The sequence below is a fragment of the Artemia franciscana genome, chromosome 3 (assembly GCF_032884065.1).
Source record: "Artemia franciscana chromosome 3, ASM3288406v1, whole genome shotgun sequence".
Classification (NCBI taxonomy): Eukaryota; Metazoa; Arthropoda; class Branchiopoda; order Anostraca; family Artemiidae; genus Artemia; species Artemia franciscana.
In genome coordinates this window covers 43,841,427-43,858,268 of record NC_088865.1, presented here as the reverse complement: position 1 = coordinate 43,858,268, position 16,842 = coordinate 43,841,427, and the positions used below count along the sequence as shown (strand labels likewise).

Sequence of the window (16,842 nt, the reverse complement as noted above, 5' to 3'; positions counted from 1 at the left end):
GTAATCATCATTTTTTCCGGGGGAGAGGCAGCACCGTCATATATGGGAAAATTATTTCGCTTGTTTCAAGTTTTAATGTTACTCCTTCCTTTCAGCTGAAAACTAATTTTTTTTTTTTTATTTAATCTCTGATTGTTTTTCAAAACATTCTAACAAATTTTTCTTATTTGTCCGAAATACTTCATGTTTGAAGATAACAACCTCTGGAGAATATGGCTATGAACAGCTGCAAAAGCCACGTAATTATAAAATGTTGAAACTTTTTTGAGGGATTTCTAGCTCTTTTTCGAGATCACCATAAATTTGTTTTCGGAATAATCAATAAACAACAAAGAGAGATAAAACTCCACAAAAAAAAAAAAAACTCAAACGAGACTACGGCCAGTAGAAAAGAAAAACTAAAACAACGTTTTCATTCGGAATAATCTTTTACTTTTAAGGTGAGCAGACGGTTTATGAAGCTTACTAAGAAATTTAGAAGGGGGAGTATGCGTGAGGGGTTCTTATAAACCTCCAGTTAAGGGTCTGGGCCATAATTACTGCAACGGTATCGTTTTATGCTTCCAAGTTTTTCCACTTAAGAACTGGCACCAAAAGTGTCGTTTGGCATTTATGGATGATAGAATTGACAAAAGCACGCATATATGAGTAATTACCTTAAAATGAGCCATTAAACAAATCTCTAAAAAGTTCTCATAGCCAACTGGCCCCAGCTTTTCTACTTGAGATATGGCATCAAAAGTGCAGTTTTTAGTGTTATACGGCACTTATAGATGATAGAATTGACAAAAGCACGTAGATATGATAAAACATTTTAAATGAGCCAATAAACTAATGGTATTCAACATCTCTCTATGGTGTTCTGGTAACCCGCTAGGCCTTGAAAAAAAAATGGAAAGAAGAAGCAGGAGACAGAGCAGTGCTGCCCATGCAAGAAAGAGATTTTCCTTGTTGTTGTAGGAGGGGAACTATAATTTCTCTGTAGAAGGTTTCCGTCCATGCTGACTCTAATGGTGCACTTTTCATTTTTATCTGACGTCATTTTTGAGAGTTCTTAGGCTTTTTTTGAAATCTCCATAAATTTCTTCTCGCAATAAACTTTACTTTTAAGACGAACCGAGATAATAGTTGCCATTCCTGAATCAGTGTCAGATGGCAATTTTTATCACAAGGCGGTTTTTTTTCAAAAGGCGTTTTACAACTTTTGGTTACTATGGGGTGTGGTTCGCTCTTTACTAGATTGAAGCTACTAATGCAGCCATGATACAAGGTTTTGGCCGAACTGATTCCAATATTGCAGTTTTATTTTTGTTCGAAGCCATTTTTTGATGAGTTTCAGGATCTTTTTAAAAATCAACAAAAAAAATATTTTTTCGGAATTAAGTTTTACTTTTAAGATTAACCAAAATAGTAGCTACCATTCGTGAATCAGTGTCAGATGGCAATCTTTTCTCACCAGGCCTTTTTTTAATGTGTCTTTCCACTTTTAATTACTAGGGGCTGTAGTTTGCTCTTTACTAGGTTGCAGCTAATGTTGCAACCATGGTGCAGCTGCTGCTGCAGTCATGATAGAAGGCACAAAACCATGATTGAAAAAAACTCCCATAACCGATGTTCCCGACACCGATATGCGTTATAACAATACGCCCGCTACCGATATACCCAATACCGATAGGCCCGATTAAACCATAGTAATTATACCTTTAAAATATGCCAAAGTGGCTATTTCAAAATTTTCATTCGACGACTTTGGGGGGAGAGGCTCTCCCTCCCTTCCAATGTTTGGTCACTTAAAAAGCGCAAAAAAAATTCCGTTCAAATAGCCACTTAACATCTCTCTATGATGCTCTTGTCACCCGCTAGCCCTGGTAGAAAAAAAAAGAAAGAAAAAAAAAACAACGGGAGACAGATCAGTCCTACCCCATGCAAACAAGTGATTTTCCATTTTGTTCAAGGAGAGGGACTGTAATATCCTTGAATTAGGTTTTCAACCATGCTGATTCCAATGGTACACTTTTCATTTTTATCTGACACTATTTTCCAGGGGTTTAAGGCCTTATTCGAAATCAGCATAAATTTCTTTTCGCAATAAACGTTTACTTTTGAAACGAACCGAAATGATAGTTACATTTCCTGAATCAGTGTCATATGGCAATTTTTTCACCAGGCATTTTTTTTTTAAAGCGTGTTTTTTAGCTTATGGTTACTATGGCCTGTGGCCCGCTCTTTACTAGGTTGCAGCTATTGCTGCAACCATGATTGAATCCAAGCAGAGAAAAGGGAATTTCGGACATTCACCGGTGAATGGTGAGAGTAACCAGGTTTCAGATATTCACAGAAACATATACATGGACAAACTATGCGTTTTGAAATGCCATTTATCTATATTTTTCGAATGAGAGGAATCAGACAGAAGTACCAAATCCCTATGCTTACACTGTACAATCTTTAAATCTTGGACTGGTTTCTTTCAGACTCATCTACCTATTGACTCTTTCTCTGCTTTAAGGCTCATTACGCTAAATTTTGACTCTTTCTCTCAGTTCTACTTTATTAAACAATAAAAAAATTTAGCGTAAAGAGCGGAGCGTTGATAAGGGAACAGCCCCTTTTATATACGGAGTAATTTCTGTTCGTTTTAAGTTTTAATGTTGATCCTTACTTTGGTTTAAAAAACGGTTTTTATATTTAATTACTGAACGTTTTTGAATTAATGCATGTCTGATTTTGCCTCTCCGCACATAAATTATTAAAATGAAATTTGAATATTAATTCTTTTTTTTTGTGCTAAATGGCTTTCTCTTAGTTTTGATCAGACGATTTTGAGAAAAAAGGGGTGGGAGAGGATGACAACTTGCCCTCCAATTTTTTGGTTACTTAAAAAGGCAACTATAACTTTTAGTTTTTAACGAACGTTTTATTATTAAAAAATATACGTAACTTAAGAATTAACTTACGTAACGAACTTCTATATTCGTATGTTTTTATTATGTATATAAGGGTCCCCTTATAAATACCTCACTCTTTACACTAAAGCTTAGATTTTGTCCTAATTCTTTAAGAACGACCCCTGAATCAGAAAGGCCGTAGAAAAAGTAATTGAAATTACTAAAAATACTTTAGCGTAAAGAGCGAGGTACTTAGGAGGAGTAGATCCCCTGATATGCGTAATAATCTCTGTTCGTTTTAAGTTTTAATGTTGCTCCTTACTTTCAGTTGAAAAAAGTTTTTCACATTTGTTTTTTTTACTTTTTTATAATAATGCTAGAAAATCCTGCGCCCCCTTCATTGAATTTCTCTTCCCCCATGACAAACTACTCCAAGAAAAGATCCTCCTACAGAGCCCCTCCCCTCAGCCCCCCCCCCAACCAAAAAATTCCTCTGAAAACGTCTTTACACTTCCCAGTAACCATTACTGTATGTAAACGCACTCACATGTTAAACACATCCATTGCATTAAAAATCTGAAAAATTCAATTTAAAAATAGGTTATTTTGAAGTCAATTAATTAAAAAAGATGTTTTCAAATAAATGTTTTTTCAAAGGAAAGTAAAGTCTTATTTAAACCTAAGATGAGCAAAAATAAATTCGTATGATAATTTAGACTTAAACGAAGAGAAATTAGAATGGACGAATCAGTGAAACCTGAAAGGAATTGAAATCAAAATGAAAGGTCAAATCAAACATAAACAAAGTAGATTTTAGAAGTGTAAATCTTTGAAAAGTGTTCTTATCAATTTCTTGAAAAAAACAACAACTGGAAATGCCGAAATATAGAATATGACAAATTTAGATTTAGTTTGGAAAACAAGTTGTTAAAAATTAACGAGAAAAAACGAGTAAGAGAATCGTTAGTGATGTCGTTCTCAGGCAAAAAAATCTATTATCTTCATATTTTACAAATGGATAATGGATAAAATCTGGCCAGAAAATTTGTATAATCTGGTCTCTATCTTTGCTATGTTTTTACGGTTTCTATAATGTAGTTGACTTGTATTTTCTTAGATTCATGATCTTATTTGGGGATTTCGGGGGCTGTTTTAATCCAAAAGTTGGATCACGGCAGCAGTATTCAGATTTACTTTTTATTTTTCGTCTGCTATTGAATTACATTTTGATTTAACGACCAACAGTTAAATGAAGAGGAACTGGAATCATTTGAGACAATATACTTGGGTTTTTGAGTCACTAAAAGGTCTAGTATTCTCAGTTAAGCAATATTAAACATTGTTTCTCCTTTTCAGATAACAATGGAGGATCTCCCGTTCTCGGCAACCAGGCGGGAAGATGATATTATAGAACCTGATAGAGAAAGGAATAAACAACAATGGTACTCTAGAAAATCCTATTTTGGGGCTGTTTGCTTCAACATAGCAACGTATTTAATACCAGCAATTTATTCAACTCTTTCAAAGCTATGGATCGCTAAAATCAATGCTGACAGTGTCGCAACTACTGATGCATATACTTACATGGGTGTTATAGTTGAAATATGGAATGAAGGCTTGCCAAGGGCTTCTTATTTGGTGATAGGTGATGTTACCCTGCCCGGTAATGTCAGGCTTAATGCTTTACATACCCTTATTGGTTTTCAAGCTATGGGTGGTCTTATCCTATCCCTCCTATTTTTGATTTTAGCACCCCATTTTGCAAACACTTTCGTACCAGAGGAAACCGTAATCCAGAGCATCAACTATATTCGTATCAGCTCGTTTTCTACATTTTTTAATGTGATTGATTTTACTCTTGGGATAGGTCTAAGAGCCCTTGATAGGCCTGATGTGCCACTGGTTATAAGCTTATCAAAGACAGTGGCTAATATTGTGCTAGATTTTCTGTTTTTGTCTACGTTTCGAGTGACTGAGTCTGTAAATGTGGAAACCCAGGCTGCAACACGGTTGGTGTGTGACTTCTGTGGTTCTGTAGCTGGTATTACTTATTATTTTACAACAGTTAAGCTGAAGCCGAAGTTGAAGGTAGCAAGCCTCAAATCATTGATTGTTCCAGGGATGTATACTTTTGCAGAAACGCTTCTAAGGAATGGACTTTACTTGTGGCTAGTTGCTGGGATTGTAAGCCTGGGAGCAAATTATGCTACTGCTTGGGGTGTATTCAACACTATTAGATGGGGTGCTGTGATGGTGTTAACAAATGCTCTCTACGATGCTGCTTGTGCGTTCACAGGTGAGGAATTGTATTAAAATTTTCTTTTTTTTTTGCTAATAAAGAAATTTCGCAGGAAAGTTTCACTGTAAAAAAAAGACTCGTTTCTTGTTTGTTTTTTTGCCTTTTTCAAATTATCATAAAGACCATATTTTGCAGCCAAATAGAATGAAATAAATTGGGGTGGTAATTCAAGACCTTAGCAATAAACTTGTCGTAATTCACTCATAAAATATCGCGAGGAAGCTGAAACTTGACACATACGATGATGCTATTCATAAAGCTGTATCAGAAGTGCTATGAGCTAGACTTAAGTTTACGTGAAAAAATATAGTAAAATTAGCAAAATATATTTCAAGAATAAATAAGTTGATTGAATCTTGACAAAGCGACCATGTCAAAAATGAAATTACAAAGTTGTATCACGTAAGATAAACTATAAAAGACAATTTTGGCTTGTTACCAGAATCATAAGCCTAGGAATTAGTTATGTCACTACTGGGAGCACCTTCAGTACCACCTAGTTGGCGTACTGGAACTATTTTCACAATTACTCTCTGCGATGCTGGCAGTGCCTTGAAATCACTTGCGAGACAGGTGAGAGATAGCATAATAGAAGTGTTTCCACATATACGAATTTTCTCATAGATCTACGGAATCTGATGCCTGTCTACGGACAACAATCACACAATTACAGAATTTATGATCAAACCAGAATCCTGCTAAAAATTTAATATTCACACCAAATAAGTAGAGAATTCTACCACAAATTCAAGCTTTCAGCTCGATGCCATTGCGTTATCAGATCCAAATCACGGTTACCACCACCAGCATCATGATGACGCCTAGACGGCCTAATAAAGAGTCATATTTTTCTTTAGATAAATGATCATTTAATGCAAATTTATCACGAAAGACTTATCTTCTCTGAATATCAGTTTTGAATGGACGAAGCTGGAATTGAGCTCCATAGCTATTCAGTTTTTATTTACTGCACAGAGACTTTCATTATTTTTCTAATGCTTCAATATTTTTTAGTAGGCTAAGACTTGTTCTTACCTCGGAGTTGTTAAAAACTATCTTTAATGTTTAGCTATCAAGTGACAGAATCAGACCCTTTTTTTTGTCAAGTGTACCAGGGACTTTGATTTTCATTATTTTCTTTCTGAGTGTGTGAGAGTGAAAAACTGGAGCATAGGGTAAGCCTGCAGATTAGGGAAATGTATGTATCAGGAAAACTGTTCTGAATGCACGTGATTATCGTGGGAATACACGCTTTCCGAGCCTGGAAAATTTCATGCAACATGTTTTCGCTCCTGTTGTCGAATGTTGATTCCGGGAGAGTATTTAGTTTGCTAGAGGAGGTCCTGAGATATAATTTAAAGTACTGACACATTTCTTACAGAAAATTTATTTTAATTTCATTTCATCAACTTATAAAAGTAACAAAGAAATCATTCGTGGGCTTCCTTTTCATTGCGGCCTAATGGAATCTTGGAGAATAAAATTTAATGGAGATGTTCCAGAGATCAAACAAACACAGTCTAATGTTTTTAAAATCAAACTAAAACCATGTTTATTTTCTGCTTAATAAATATTGAATACAACATAATATAAAAAATTTATAGTTTTTTCTTGTTTCTAATTTCTTCTTTCCTAAGTCACCAGCAGTCCCTGTCAAAACTGACAGGCAAAAAAAAAATTCGACATGGAATTATGCAATACGCATACTACCCGGGCTGGTGCTCCTTTGGATAGTATTCGGGGTAGCATATTTCTAATTCCGGGAGTCAAAGCCATATACAAGTAAGGGTAGCAACATGCTGATTTTGATACCTACAAGCATCTAAATTTTGGATAGATACTTGCTAATTCTATAGCGGCCCTTGCCTTAATTTGACCATTATGACCAACACTTCTTTTCTTGAAGTGAGTTGGGGACTTATCCTTTGGCAAGATAATTCTTTCAGTTTTAGCCTTAATTTGCTGAAAACACCCCTGAAATCAAACCTATAGAACTTTTTTGATTTTTTTAAGTAAGAAATATCTTTTGTGTTTAGTTTAAAAGAAGACATCAGTTTAACTGGGATCAATGTTTCGTCTTAAAAATACCTTAAATTATCTTGAGATTTACTTCAAATTAAATTTTGGCCTATAGCCTAGTTTTGATCTGCCAGAATTAACTAAGGAAAGAACCTAGTCTAATCCAAGTTTTACATAAAATTATTCTCCCCGTAAGAATATATTAACGCCCGCATAGCGCATTAGCTTTTCTTTCTATTTCTAATATCTTGTTTTCTAGGTCATCAGTGGTCCGTGTCCAAACCGAAAGATGACAGAAGTTGTTTGACTTGGAATGATGTGATGCATATAACAAAGTATTCAAGGGCATCTGCTGCTATCGCTTTAATCTTTGAAATAATACTTGCAATTACTTTCTCTTTTTGGCTTGTGGAACCATTTGCATATTTTCTTAGCGAGAGTCTTGAGGTTGCAGCTCTTGTCAAAATGATGTGGATATCAATCGACTGGACATATATTTTATTTTCTATTTCAACTCAATTAAGTGCCATTCTGCTCTCAACACTGCCCGTTTTCTTTTTTATTAAGTCATTATTGGGCAACCTCTTATGGGTTCTCCCTTGGTCAATTGCACTTTCAACGCTTTCTATTTCAGCCGAGGAAGCATGGCAGTATTATGCTATTATTTTTGGCGGATCACTAGTCATCGGTTTTATTATGCAGCTTATTAGTTTGGGGGGCTGGGTTTATTTTAACATGAAAAGGAAACAGTTTGGTAAAATTCTTCAAAGATTTAGAATTAGCATTTTTGATTAGTATTTTCGTTGAACAGACGCCCAATTTCTGCTGCTTTAAGTGATAGGAGATATAAAGGAAATAGGAATAGGTTTTCTTTTGGTATGGTAACAGTCACTCTATATTGTCTTTATTTTAGAATATTAGAAGGGTAGAGCCCCGAATGGAGGTTTGGTGATTCAAAAGACTGCTTGTTTCGTGAAATAGATTTTGCAGGGGTATGGAAAAATTGAAAATTATGTTTTAGCTTTCTTTACTATAATTTAGGACCAGTTCTTTCACCAATTATTTTTCGGTATTTAGAATACGGGAAAACACATCTCTGTGAACATTTTCATTTTGCAGATACGGCCTTCTGGCAACCTGGTTACAGCTAGTGTCTTTTGATTCGAACCCAGTCTCAACACTTCCTGAAAATTTAAACTTAACCACCTTAGCCATTTCTGAGATATTGCAGAAAGACTCTTTTTACAACCTACCCGCAGATAGTTTCATTTGATCTAGTCCAACAACCCCCTCAGCACTCCTTGAGAGTTTCAACTTAAAACTTTTAGGTGTTTTTGAGGCATTGTAGATATACCCAATTACTTATGTAAGCAACAAAAGAGAATATACCATATTTTAGAAAAAAAATAACAAACTTATGAATATCTCAAGCCCCATGTCAGATAGAAAAACACAAATTAATAGAACTTTCTTGACTTAAGAGGAAGTAAATGTATGTCTTCCAAATAGATCAAATGAAACCTTTTGAATTACCATTGCCGATTAGTGTTTCTGAAATTAAGTGGGGGTTCTAAACAAGTAGAAGCAGATAATCTAGTCGAAGAGGCTAATTAGAAGGTATCTGTCTAATTGATGACTTGCATAATCCCAGCAGCAACAAAAAAAATTAGTTTTTCTGCCATATTTTTTACTCAAAATATGAAAACACTGCATAGACTCTTGGAGGAGAATAAGAAATGGCAAAGTCTGTAGAATTTAATAGAATTGTATTTAATATAACATACTTCAAATATATAAACTAATCCAAAATTATACACTACGTGACCTGAGTGTGACATTATCCTACTCCGTAACAATCCACAATTTCGGAGGTATTCTGCCATTTCGCTAGCAACAAAAATCTGTAGTTTCATTCTTATCGAAACACCAGCACTATTACCGATAGGGGAATTATCCTACCCTGCTTATTTGTTTTTACTGTTCTTGATGGATGAAAAAAAATAAGCTGGTCCTCTTGTCTCAATTGGACTATATGGAGCGTCCGAAAAGTAGTAACAAAGAAAGGTTGAGATCCCCCTTTGACTAGCGGTTGATGCAAGATAAACAGTTCGAGTACACTATGGAGGATAAATATGAAATATTGCGTGATAATAATAATTTGATTTAAATAAGTTATTTGCAAATTTCTGCAACATTTTTCTATTTTTAACTGATAAAAATAATATTGAATTTACCAAATAAGTTACCACATATTGTTTTGCACGGTTCAGTTTTGAAACGCTGGTGAAACCTTTTCCGCGTGTAAATTGGCCTTCAGTATTCTATAGCAACCGAATGAAAATATCAGAAAGCCCAGGTTTTCCGGTAGGAATAGACCTAAGATGGAGGCAGGGAGCAAAATATGTTCTCATTTTGATATCCTTTGTACTTCAATATTTTCATTCACTCTTCTCTGAGAATTAGCCATTGAGCATTAAGACACTCTCACTCCCAGACCGTGACAGATACCAAACACCCTATTTATGCTATTTGATGCCCTATCTATATAAATGTCTCTTAAACCTTGGATATGTCAAAAGATAACGAAATTATTGAGTGGTTCAACTCAAATACTCTCTTTGCGCGCACTGCCGTTTAGAATGTGGTCCCATTCTGCAGGATTACATGCTAATGAAAGAAGGAGTAAAATGGTCCTTGATTCAAACATTAATAGCTTCATCCGTTGAAATATGATACAAAAAATTTACTAAGCAAATTTAAATTGTTAAGCCAAATTCTAAATATGCTTAAATTACAAACATATTACCCCAATTATTCTAGTCCCCTAAATACCTAAGTTGAGTATATAGTAATTATAAACATGATGCTAACCACCCTAACAGGATTATTCTAGGGTATATTCTAAGGAAATATTGTGGAAAAAATCAGCTATATTTTTGTTTGGAGTGAACTTCCTGGACTGAAACTTCCAGTTCCTCAAAGTATAAAACCCAAAATGTCTTTAAAGAGCCTCTAAGTTCACATATCTTGTAATTCTTGTAAATGAGTTGGGCTAAATACTCCTAGTATCCAAGTTGAGTGTTCGAAGTGTAGACTATATAATAAAATTCCTACACTATACTCACACTTGGAATAATACAGCACAAAGCCTGGAGATGTGGATTGTATTTATGTACAATTCTAAATTTTTTGAGAATCATATGGGATTTAAAGGTCATTGACTTGATGTTCAAATTTCCATTTGGCATCCCAACGTGTTAAAGAAAGTCAAATATTTTCAATTTTTATCGCAAAACCATCAGAGAGGCGGCCGTCTTCCTGTTTTTACTGTTTTCTTTTTCTTAGTATCCTTGTATATTTTATTCCGCCTCTTGTGTGCACCTACTTACTTTCCATTCTTTTCTACATAAATTTTTATATCATTTACATCTATGTTTATAAAGCTTCTTTGCATTTGCAGAAACGTTTTCTTTTTTAGCTCTACTTAATAATATTTCATAGGATGCATACCTTACTTTAGACATTAGTTGCTCCGGTGCCATTAGTGGCATATAGGGCGTCAACGAAGCCTCTCCACTCGTCCTGGAGCAATACTACTGTGGTGACACCCTTTCACCCAGGTACTAACGAGGTATCAGCCATCCTCAGATCCCGGTCAAAAGTTCAACATTCATTCGGTCAAAAGACCCAGTTAAATCGAGGTGTACCTTGAACGGGCAATGTGAGGTGCGTTTAGCGCACCTATTATTACTAATATCATTAAAAATGTACTGTAGTACCAATCCGCCTGATGTCATTATAACTGCGCATGCTCTTTCTCCACCCAAATTTATTCAAAGCTTCAATATTTACCCTCTCTTATAAAGTTCCAGTTAAGACCTTATGACCACTTCCCACCCTATTCAAAGACGACCTGGTTTTCGTTTGGCACTAGATGTTTGGCCAAAAAGAAAAAGCTTTTGTAATTTGTCATCCTTCATCCGTAAAACTTGCTGTGGCCATCTCAACTTGTTTATCATTATATCCCTAGAAAGTGGGCGATATATTTTATTATAGCTCATCTCAACTTTTCTTTTCTTTCATTATATCCCTAGAAAGCGGAATAGAGCCACATATTGCTTGTTATTTGACATACGGTTGCCTAAAACCATCCATAGACAATTCCTCTAGACAGTGGCATCGTTTAGAGGTTGGAGGGGGTAAGGTGGGGGGACAGTTTCCCCCCAATAATTTAGAGAAAAACTATTAAGTAACTTTAAAAATGTTGCTTATTTTAAGTTTCAACTTCGTTCTTTACTTTGAGGAGATTTTTTTTTTATTATTAATCCACCCTCGTTTTTAGCATAAGAAAAAAACAAGAACAACATGTGTCCATTGCTCTTCCTAAAATCTTCCACATTAATATTTATGCTAATATGCCGCCTTTTAAACCTTATCATCAAGCAAATAGGCGAGCCTAATTAATGGCAAAATTGTAAAAAAGTACTGTACTTTCTTTCTTTCCATGTTTGCTCAGTTCAGTTTTTTCCCATTAAATCAAATAAAAAAACAAGTTTTTTCAACTGAAACTAAGAAGCAACAGTAAAACTTAAAGCGAGCAGAAATTATTTCATATATGAAAGGGGCTTTCCCCTCATCAACGCCCCGCTCATTACGCTGAAGTTTTTTTATTACCTTAAAAATTGAGTTATGACAAAAAGGCAATCCTTTATCGATAATTTCCATGTTTCCGCGCCAGCCTTTCCATTCCAAAAGTGTCACGCAAATTGCGCGTTTAGTGTACCATGTGCAATATAAAAAAATTATAAGATATGGGAATTAGCTTATATTAGTCCTTAAACTGCTGTCAATGATGTTCCAGTGCTCAATAGCGACGAAGAAAAGTAAGAGGGCATGCCATCGATGCCCATGGAAAAAAGGGAATTTTTTCTTGTTGTTCAATGAGGGGGTTGTAATTTTCCTGTACAAGATTTCAACAATGGCAATTTAAAGGGTGTACTTTTTGGTTTACTAAGACGTCAGTTTCAAATTACAAACAACTGAATGAAGCGATGCACGGGTCTGTTAGAATAGTGCGTAGTTGAACTGCAAGATTTAGTCTCCTATGACGGGTGAGGGGATTGAAGGAAGTACAAGCGGAATATGCACTTTAATATTAACAGAAAAGCTGATAAAAAAACAAGCTTATTAAACTCACGATCACCCATCCGAAATTTTGTTTACAGTACCCTACTATTGTCTGCAGCAAGTCATTGCTGACGGCCCTGGTTCAGAGTCTTATCTTCTTCATCTTTTTCTAACATCTTCAAAGTATCCATTTTCTTTATTAATTATTCTACCAAGGTAGGTGAAGATATCCACTTGATCAATCTTTTCGTTACCCAACGTCAACTTTTCATCTTCACTTCAGTAGCGGATCCAGGCGAAGGGCGCGCACCCCACCCAAACGTAGTTGTGGATTTCGGATTGGGGCCGCTTGCTATGCTTGGGTTTGGGACGAAAGCTATTTTTTGTATTTGGTTTTAGTAGTTGAGTTTTTAATAAGTTTTTAATTGTTAAGACTGTTTCTTCTCACAAACAAGTTTGAAACAAAGTTTCAGTTACTTCGTGTGGTTTCTGTTAGATTTTACTGATAACGCATACCACCTAAAAGTATTTATTAAGGAAATATGTTTGTATTACGACAAAAGCCAACTGGGAGGCGACAATCTACACCTCGTAATAACAAGGAGGGGAAATTTAAAATATCAACTCCTTTAGGCTGTCGAAATGATATTTCAGGATTGTGTTGTTACAACGGGGCTGAAAAACTTAAAATTTAAACTTCTTTTTGCATCAGAAACTTGTTTTCGAGTTTTGGTATGGCACAGAGACGAAGAAATTGATATCATTCCTTTTTTGGCTGTCATAAAATTTGAGTTTGCTTTTTTTGCGAAGCGGGATGGTTTTTACAACATTGTTGTTATTAACGGGATTTGTATAATAGAAAGTAAATTTATGAGAAGCGCAAAAATCATTAATTTAAATTTTGAATTTGGTGAGTAAATGGTGGCCACTTTACAGCTTATTTTTATCTAATTAAAGCTCTGCATAATATGGGATATCACCTCCACTGTTCATTCTAAAACATTAAATAAAGGCCAAACTCTTTAGAAATACCTGAACTTTAATAAAGGCTCGAAAAAGTCTAAACTTAAATATAAGTATATGAATCGAAATTCTCTTTCAAAGGTCGGAGTAGTCATTTAAGAAAAATAGATTTTCGAAAAAAATTTTATAAAAGAAGGCAAATAAATATGTATTTTTTTTTATAACCGGTCTCTGACTTCTCAGTTTGAATCAGCGGAATGGTATTGATTTTTTTTTTCAAAAGTTTAGTATAGAAAAGTTGAACAAAATTAAAAATTCACACCACTTGAGTTGACCCCGGAAATGGAATGCAACTACAATATTATTTCAGAATTTCTCACCTTCTCGATACCAAACAGTAAAAAAAAAGATATATTTCTGTACAGGGGTTGCATATATTTGTTCATAATATTGTACAAACTGCTATATATACCGCTGAGGAATTTTCTACTTATGTTGATACATGCCATTCAATCATATTTCCACGATTGGTTGTTTATAAATCAAAATTTTTAAAGGATAATTTTCTTACTTAATACTAAATCTGAGTCAAATTTCAAATTTTTATTTTTGTGCTCCAAAGACGTATCGAGATTTAAACATTTATATTAAAAAAAAATAGAAATCTACCACAGCTTGAGACCCTGAGAATTTAAACCACAAATCTATACTTATCAAATACAAAAATCAAAAACACGTAATTATTTTATTTTTTAAGAAGTATTTCGACTCATATACTTAGTTTGAAGCACATACCTACATGCATCTTTGTTGGAGTTCATATTTTTCCGGCTATTTTGGTCTTTATTCGAATATTTTAGGATGAAAAGTAGAGGAAATACTAACAAAGAGCTCTAAACTGACTGGACTCTAGACTGACAGCTCTAGTCAAACAGTTCGTGATAACGAACTGTAGTAAGGAGCGATCCGGCTCAATAGTAACCAAAACTCTAAAAAATTGAATTTTGATATCAATAGCTACATCAAAAGAATTGCATTTTAATGCTGATCTTAAATATATAAGTTTCATCTAGTTTAGTCTTACCCATCAAAAGTTACGAGCCTGAGAAAATTTGCCTTATTTAGGAAAATAGGAGGAAACACCCTCTAAAAGTCGTAGGATCTTAACGAAAATGACACCATCGGATTCGGCGTATCAGAAAACCCTCCTGTAGAAGTTTCAAGCTCCTATCTACAAAAATGTGGAATTTTGTATTTTTTGCCAGAAGACAAATCACGGGTGCGTGTTTATTTGTTTGTTTTTTGTTTTTTTTTTTGTTTTTTTTTTTTTTTTTTTTTTCTTTATTTTCCCCAGGGGTCATCGTATCGGCCAAGTGGTCCTAGAATGTCGCAAGAGGGCTCATTGTAACGGAAATGAAAAGTTAGAGTGCCCCTTTTAAGTGACCAAAAAAATTGGAGGGCATCTAGGCCACCTCCCACGTTCATTTTTATCTCAAAGTCAACGGGTCAAAATTTTGAGATAGCCATTTTGTTCAGCATAGTCGAAAACCATAATAACTATGTCTTTGGGGATGACTTACTCCCCCACACTCCCTGGGGGAGGGGCTGCAAGTTACAAACTTCGACCAGTGTTTACATATAATAATGGTTATTGGGAAGTGTACAGACGTTTTCAGGGGGATTTTATTTGGTTTTGGGGGTAGGGTTGAGGGGAGGGGGCTATGTTGGAGGATATTTCCTTGGAGGAATCTGTCATGGGGGAAGAAAAATTCAATGAAAAGGGCGCAGGATTCTCTAGCATTACTATAAGAAAACAATGAAAAATAAACATGAAAACGTTTTTTCAAATGAAAGGAAGAAGTAGCATTGAAACTTAAAGCGAACAGAGATTATTACGCATATGAGGGGTTCTAAAAATACTTTAGCATAAAGAGCGAGGTATTTAGGAGGAGATAAATACCTTGCTCTTTATGCTAAAGTATTTTTAGTAATTTCAACTATTTATTCTACGGCCTTTCTGATTCAGGGGTCATTCTTAAAGAATTGGGACAAAACTTACGATTTAGTGTAAAGAGCGAGGTATTAACGAGGGTACAAACCCCCTCGTATACATAATAAAAATACAAGGTTATGAAAGTTTGTTACGTAAGTTAATTCTTAAGTTACGTATATTTTTTACTAATAAAAACGTTCGTTAAAAATTAAAAGTTCTAGTTGCCTTTTTAAGTAGCCGAAAAATTGGAGGGCAACTAGGCCTCCTTCTCCACCCCTTATTTCTCAAAATCGTCTGATCAAAACTAAGAGAAAGTCATTTAGCCAAAAAAAAAGAATTACTATACAAATTTCATTTTAATAATTTATGTGCGGAGAGCCAAAACCAAACATGCATTAGTTCAAAGACGTTCAGAAATTAAATAAAAAAAACTAATTTTTTTAGCTGAAAGTAAGGAGCGACATTAAAACTTAAAACGAACAGAAATTACTCCGTATATGAAATGGGTTGTCCCCTCCGCAATCCCTCGCTCTTTACGCTAAAGCTTTTAATTGTTTTAAAAAGTAGAATTGTGGCAAAGAGTCAAACTTTAGCGTAAAGGGCGAGGGATTGCGTAGGGGACAACCCATTTCATATACGGAGTAATTTCTGTTCGTTTTAAGTTTTAATGTCGCTCCTTACTTTCAGCTAAAAAAATTAGTTTTTTTTTATTTAATCATATTAAACGTTCACCGAAACATTTCGGTAGAGATTGACCGTGTATTAAATAGACATGGCGGGAGTAGAAATAAAGAAATAGACTTTTTCTTATAAAACTATGAATTCTGTAATTTAAGCAAAATATACCAAACTTTAAAAAGTGGAAAGATACGCTACGTTTTTATGAAAGTGAAATTTTGATTAGTAAACTTTGATATTTCGTCGAAGTTGACACTGTTTATTAAAGCATTATTTTTAAAAAGAAATAGTGACTATTTAATGCTTTATTACCTATACTTAAAGTCCATGTTGTAAATTTCTTCTGTATATTTCTGTCACTTTGTTCTATTTTTCTTGTTATACCCGTAAAAGAACTAATATTTAATGTTAGTACATATTTTATGAATACAAAAGCTGTATCTTAATCTTCACTTCCTACTTTTTATTACTATCATAATTACTAAGTGATAATACAATGTTGGGCGACATGCTAAATGGTTTGATCTATGTCGCAAAGAATGCCTGACCCCGAAAGATGGTTAAAGACCTATTTTTTGACAATGCAAAGTTTAACTCATTCGCTATAGTGGTCAGAAGTGCAAAGGCGAAAAATTATGCAAAAAATATTAAATATCATTTTTTTTTAGATGCTGAGCAGCTTTTTATTTTTCCATTGAGGGGTACTTTTTTTAATGTACTATTTTGTTATGCATATTTTCAGACCATCTAAATTTCAACGAATTTATTAGAACTTTAACCCTTACCAGATTTTAGATTAAATTTGCGTCCATTTCCACTGCCTACCTACGACGCCTAATTGTTGAGGTTACTTTTAAATTGCTGGTAATTCTTTG

The 16,842-nt window shown here is 34.5% G+C and overlaps 1 protein-coding gene across 5 annotated transcripts in view; it reads left to right on the top strand.

Annotated features, from left to right (window-relative positions):
• LOC136025301 (uncharacterized) overlaps positions 1 to 10,661 on the top strand; it is a 68,478-nt gene extending 57,817 nt beyond the window's left edge. For all 5 annotated transcript variants that reach the window (XM_065701200.1, XM_065701198.1, XM_065701199.1 and 2 more), the window contains 2 exons: positions 4,245 to 5,184; positions 7,466 to 10,661. In XM_065701200.1, coding sequence (XP_065557272.1) covers positions 4,251 to 5,184; positions 7,466 to 8,001 — 1,470 coding nt within the window. In that variant the 5' untranslated portion in view covers positions 4,245 to 4,250 and the 3' untranslated portion in view covers positions 8,002 to 10,661. The remainder of the gene's footprint in view (positions 1 to 4,244; positions 5,185 to 7,465) is intronic.
• Positions 10,662 to 16,842: the final 6,181 nt, after the last annotated feature.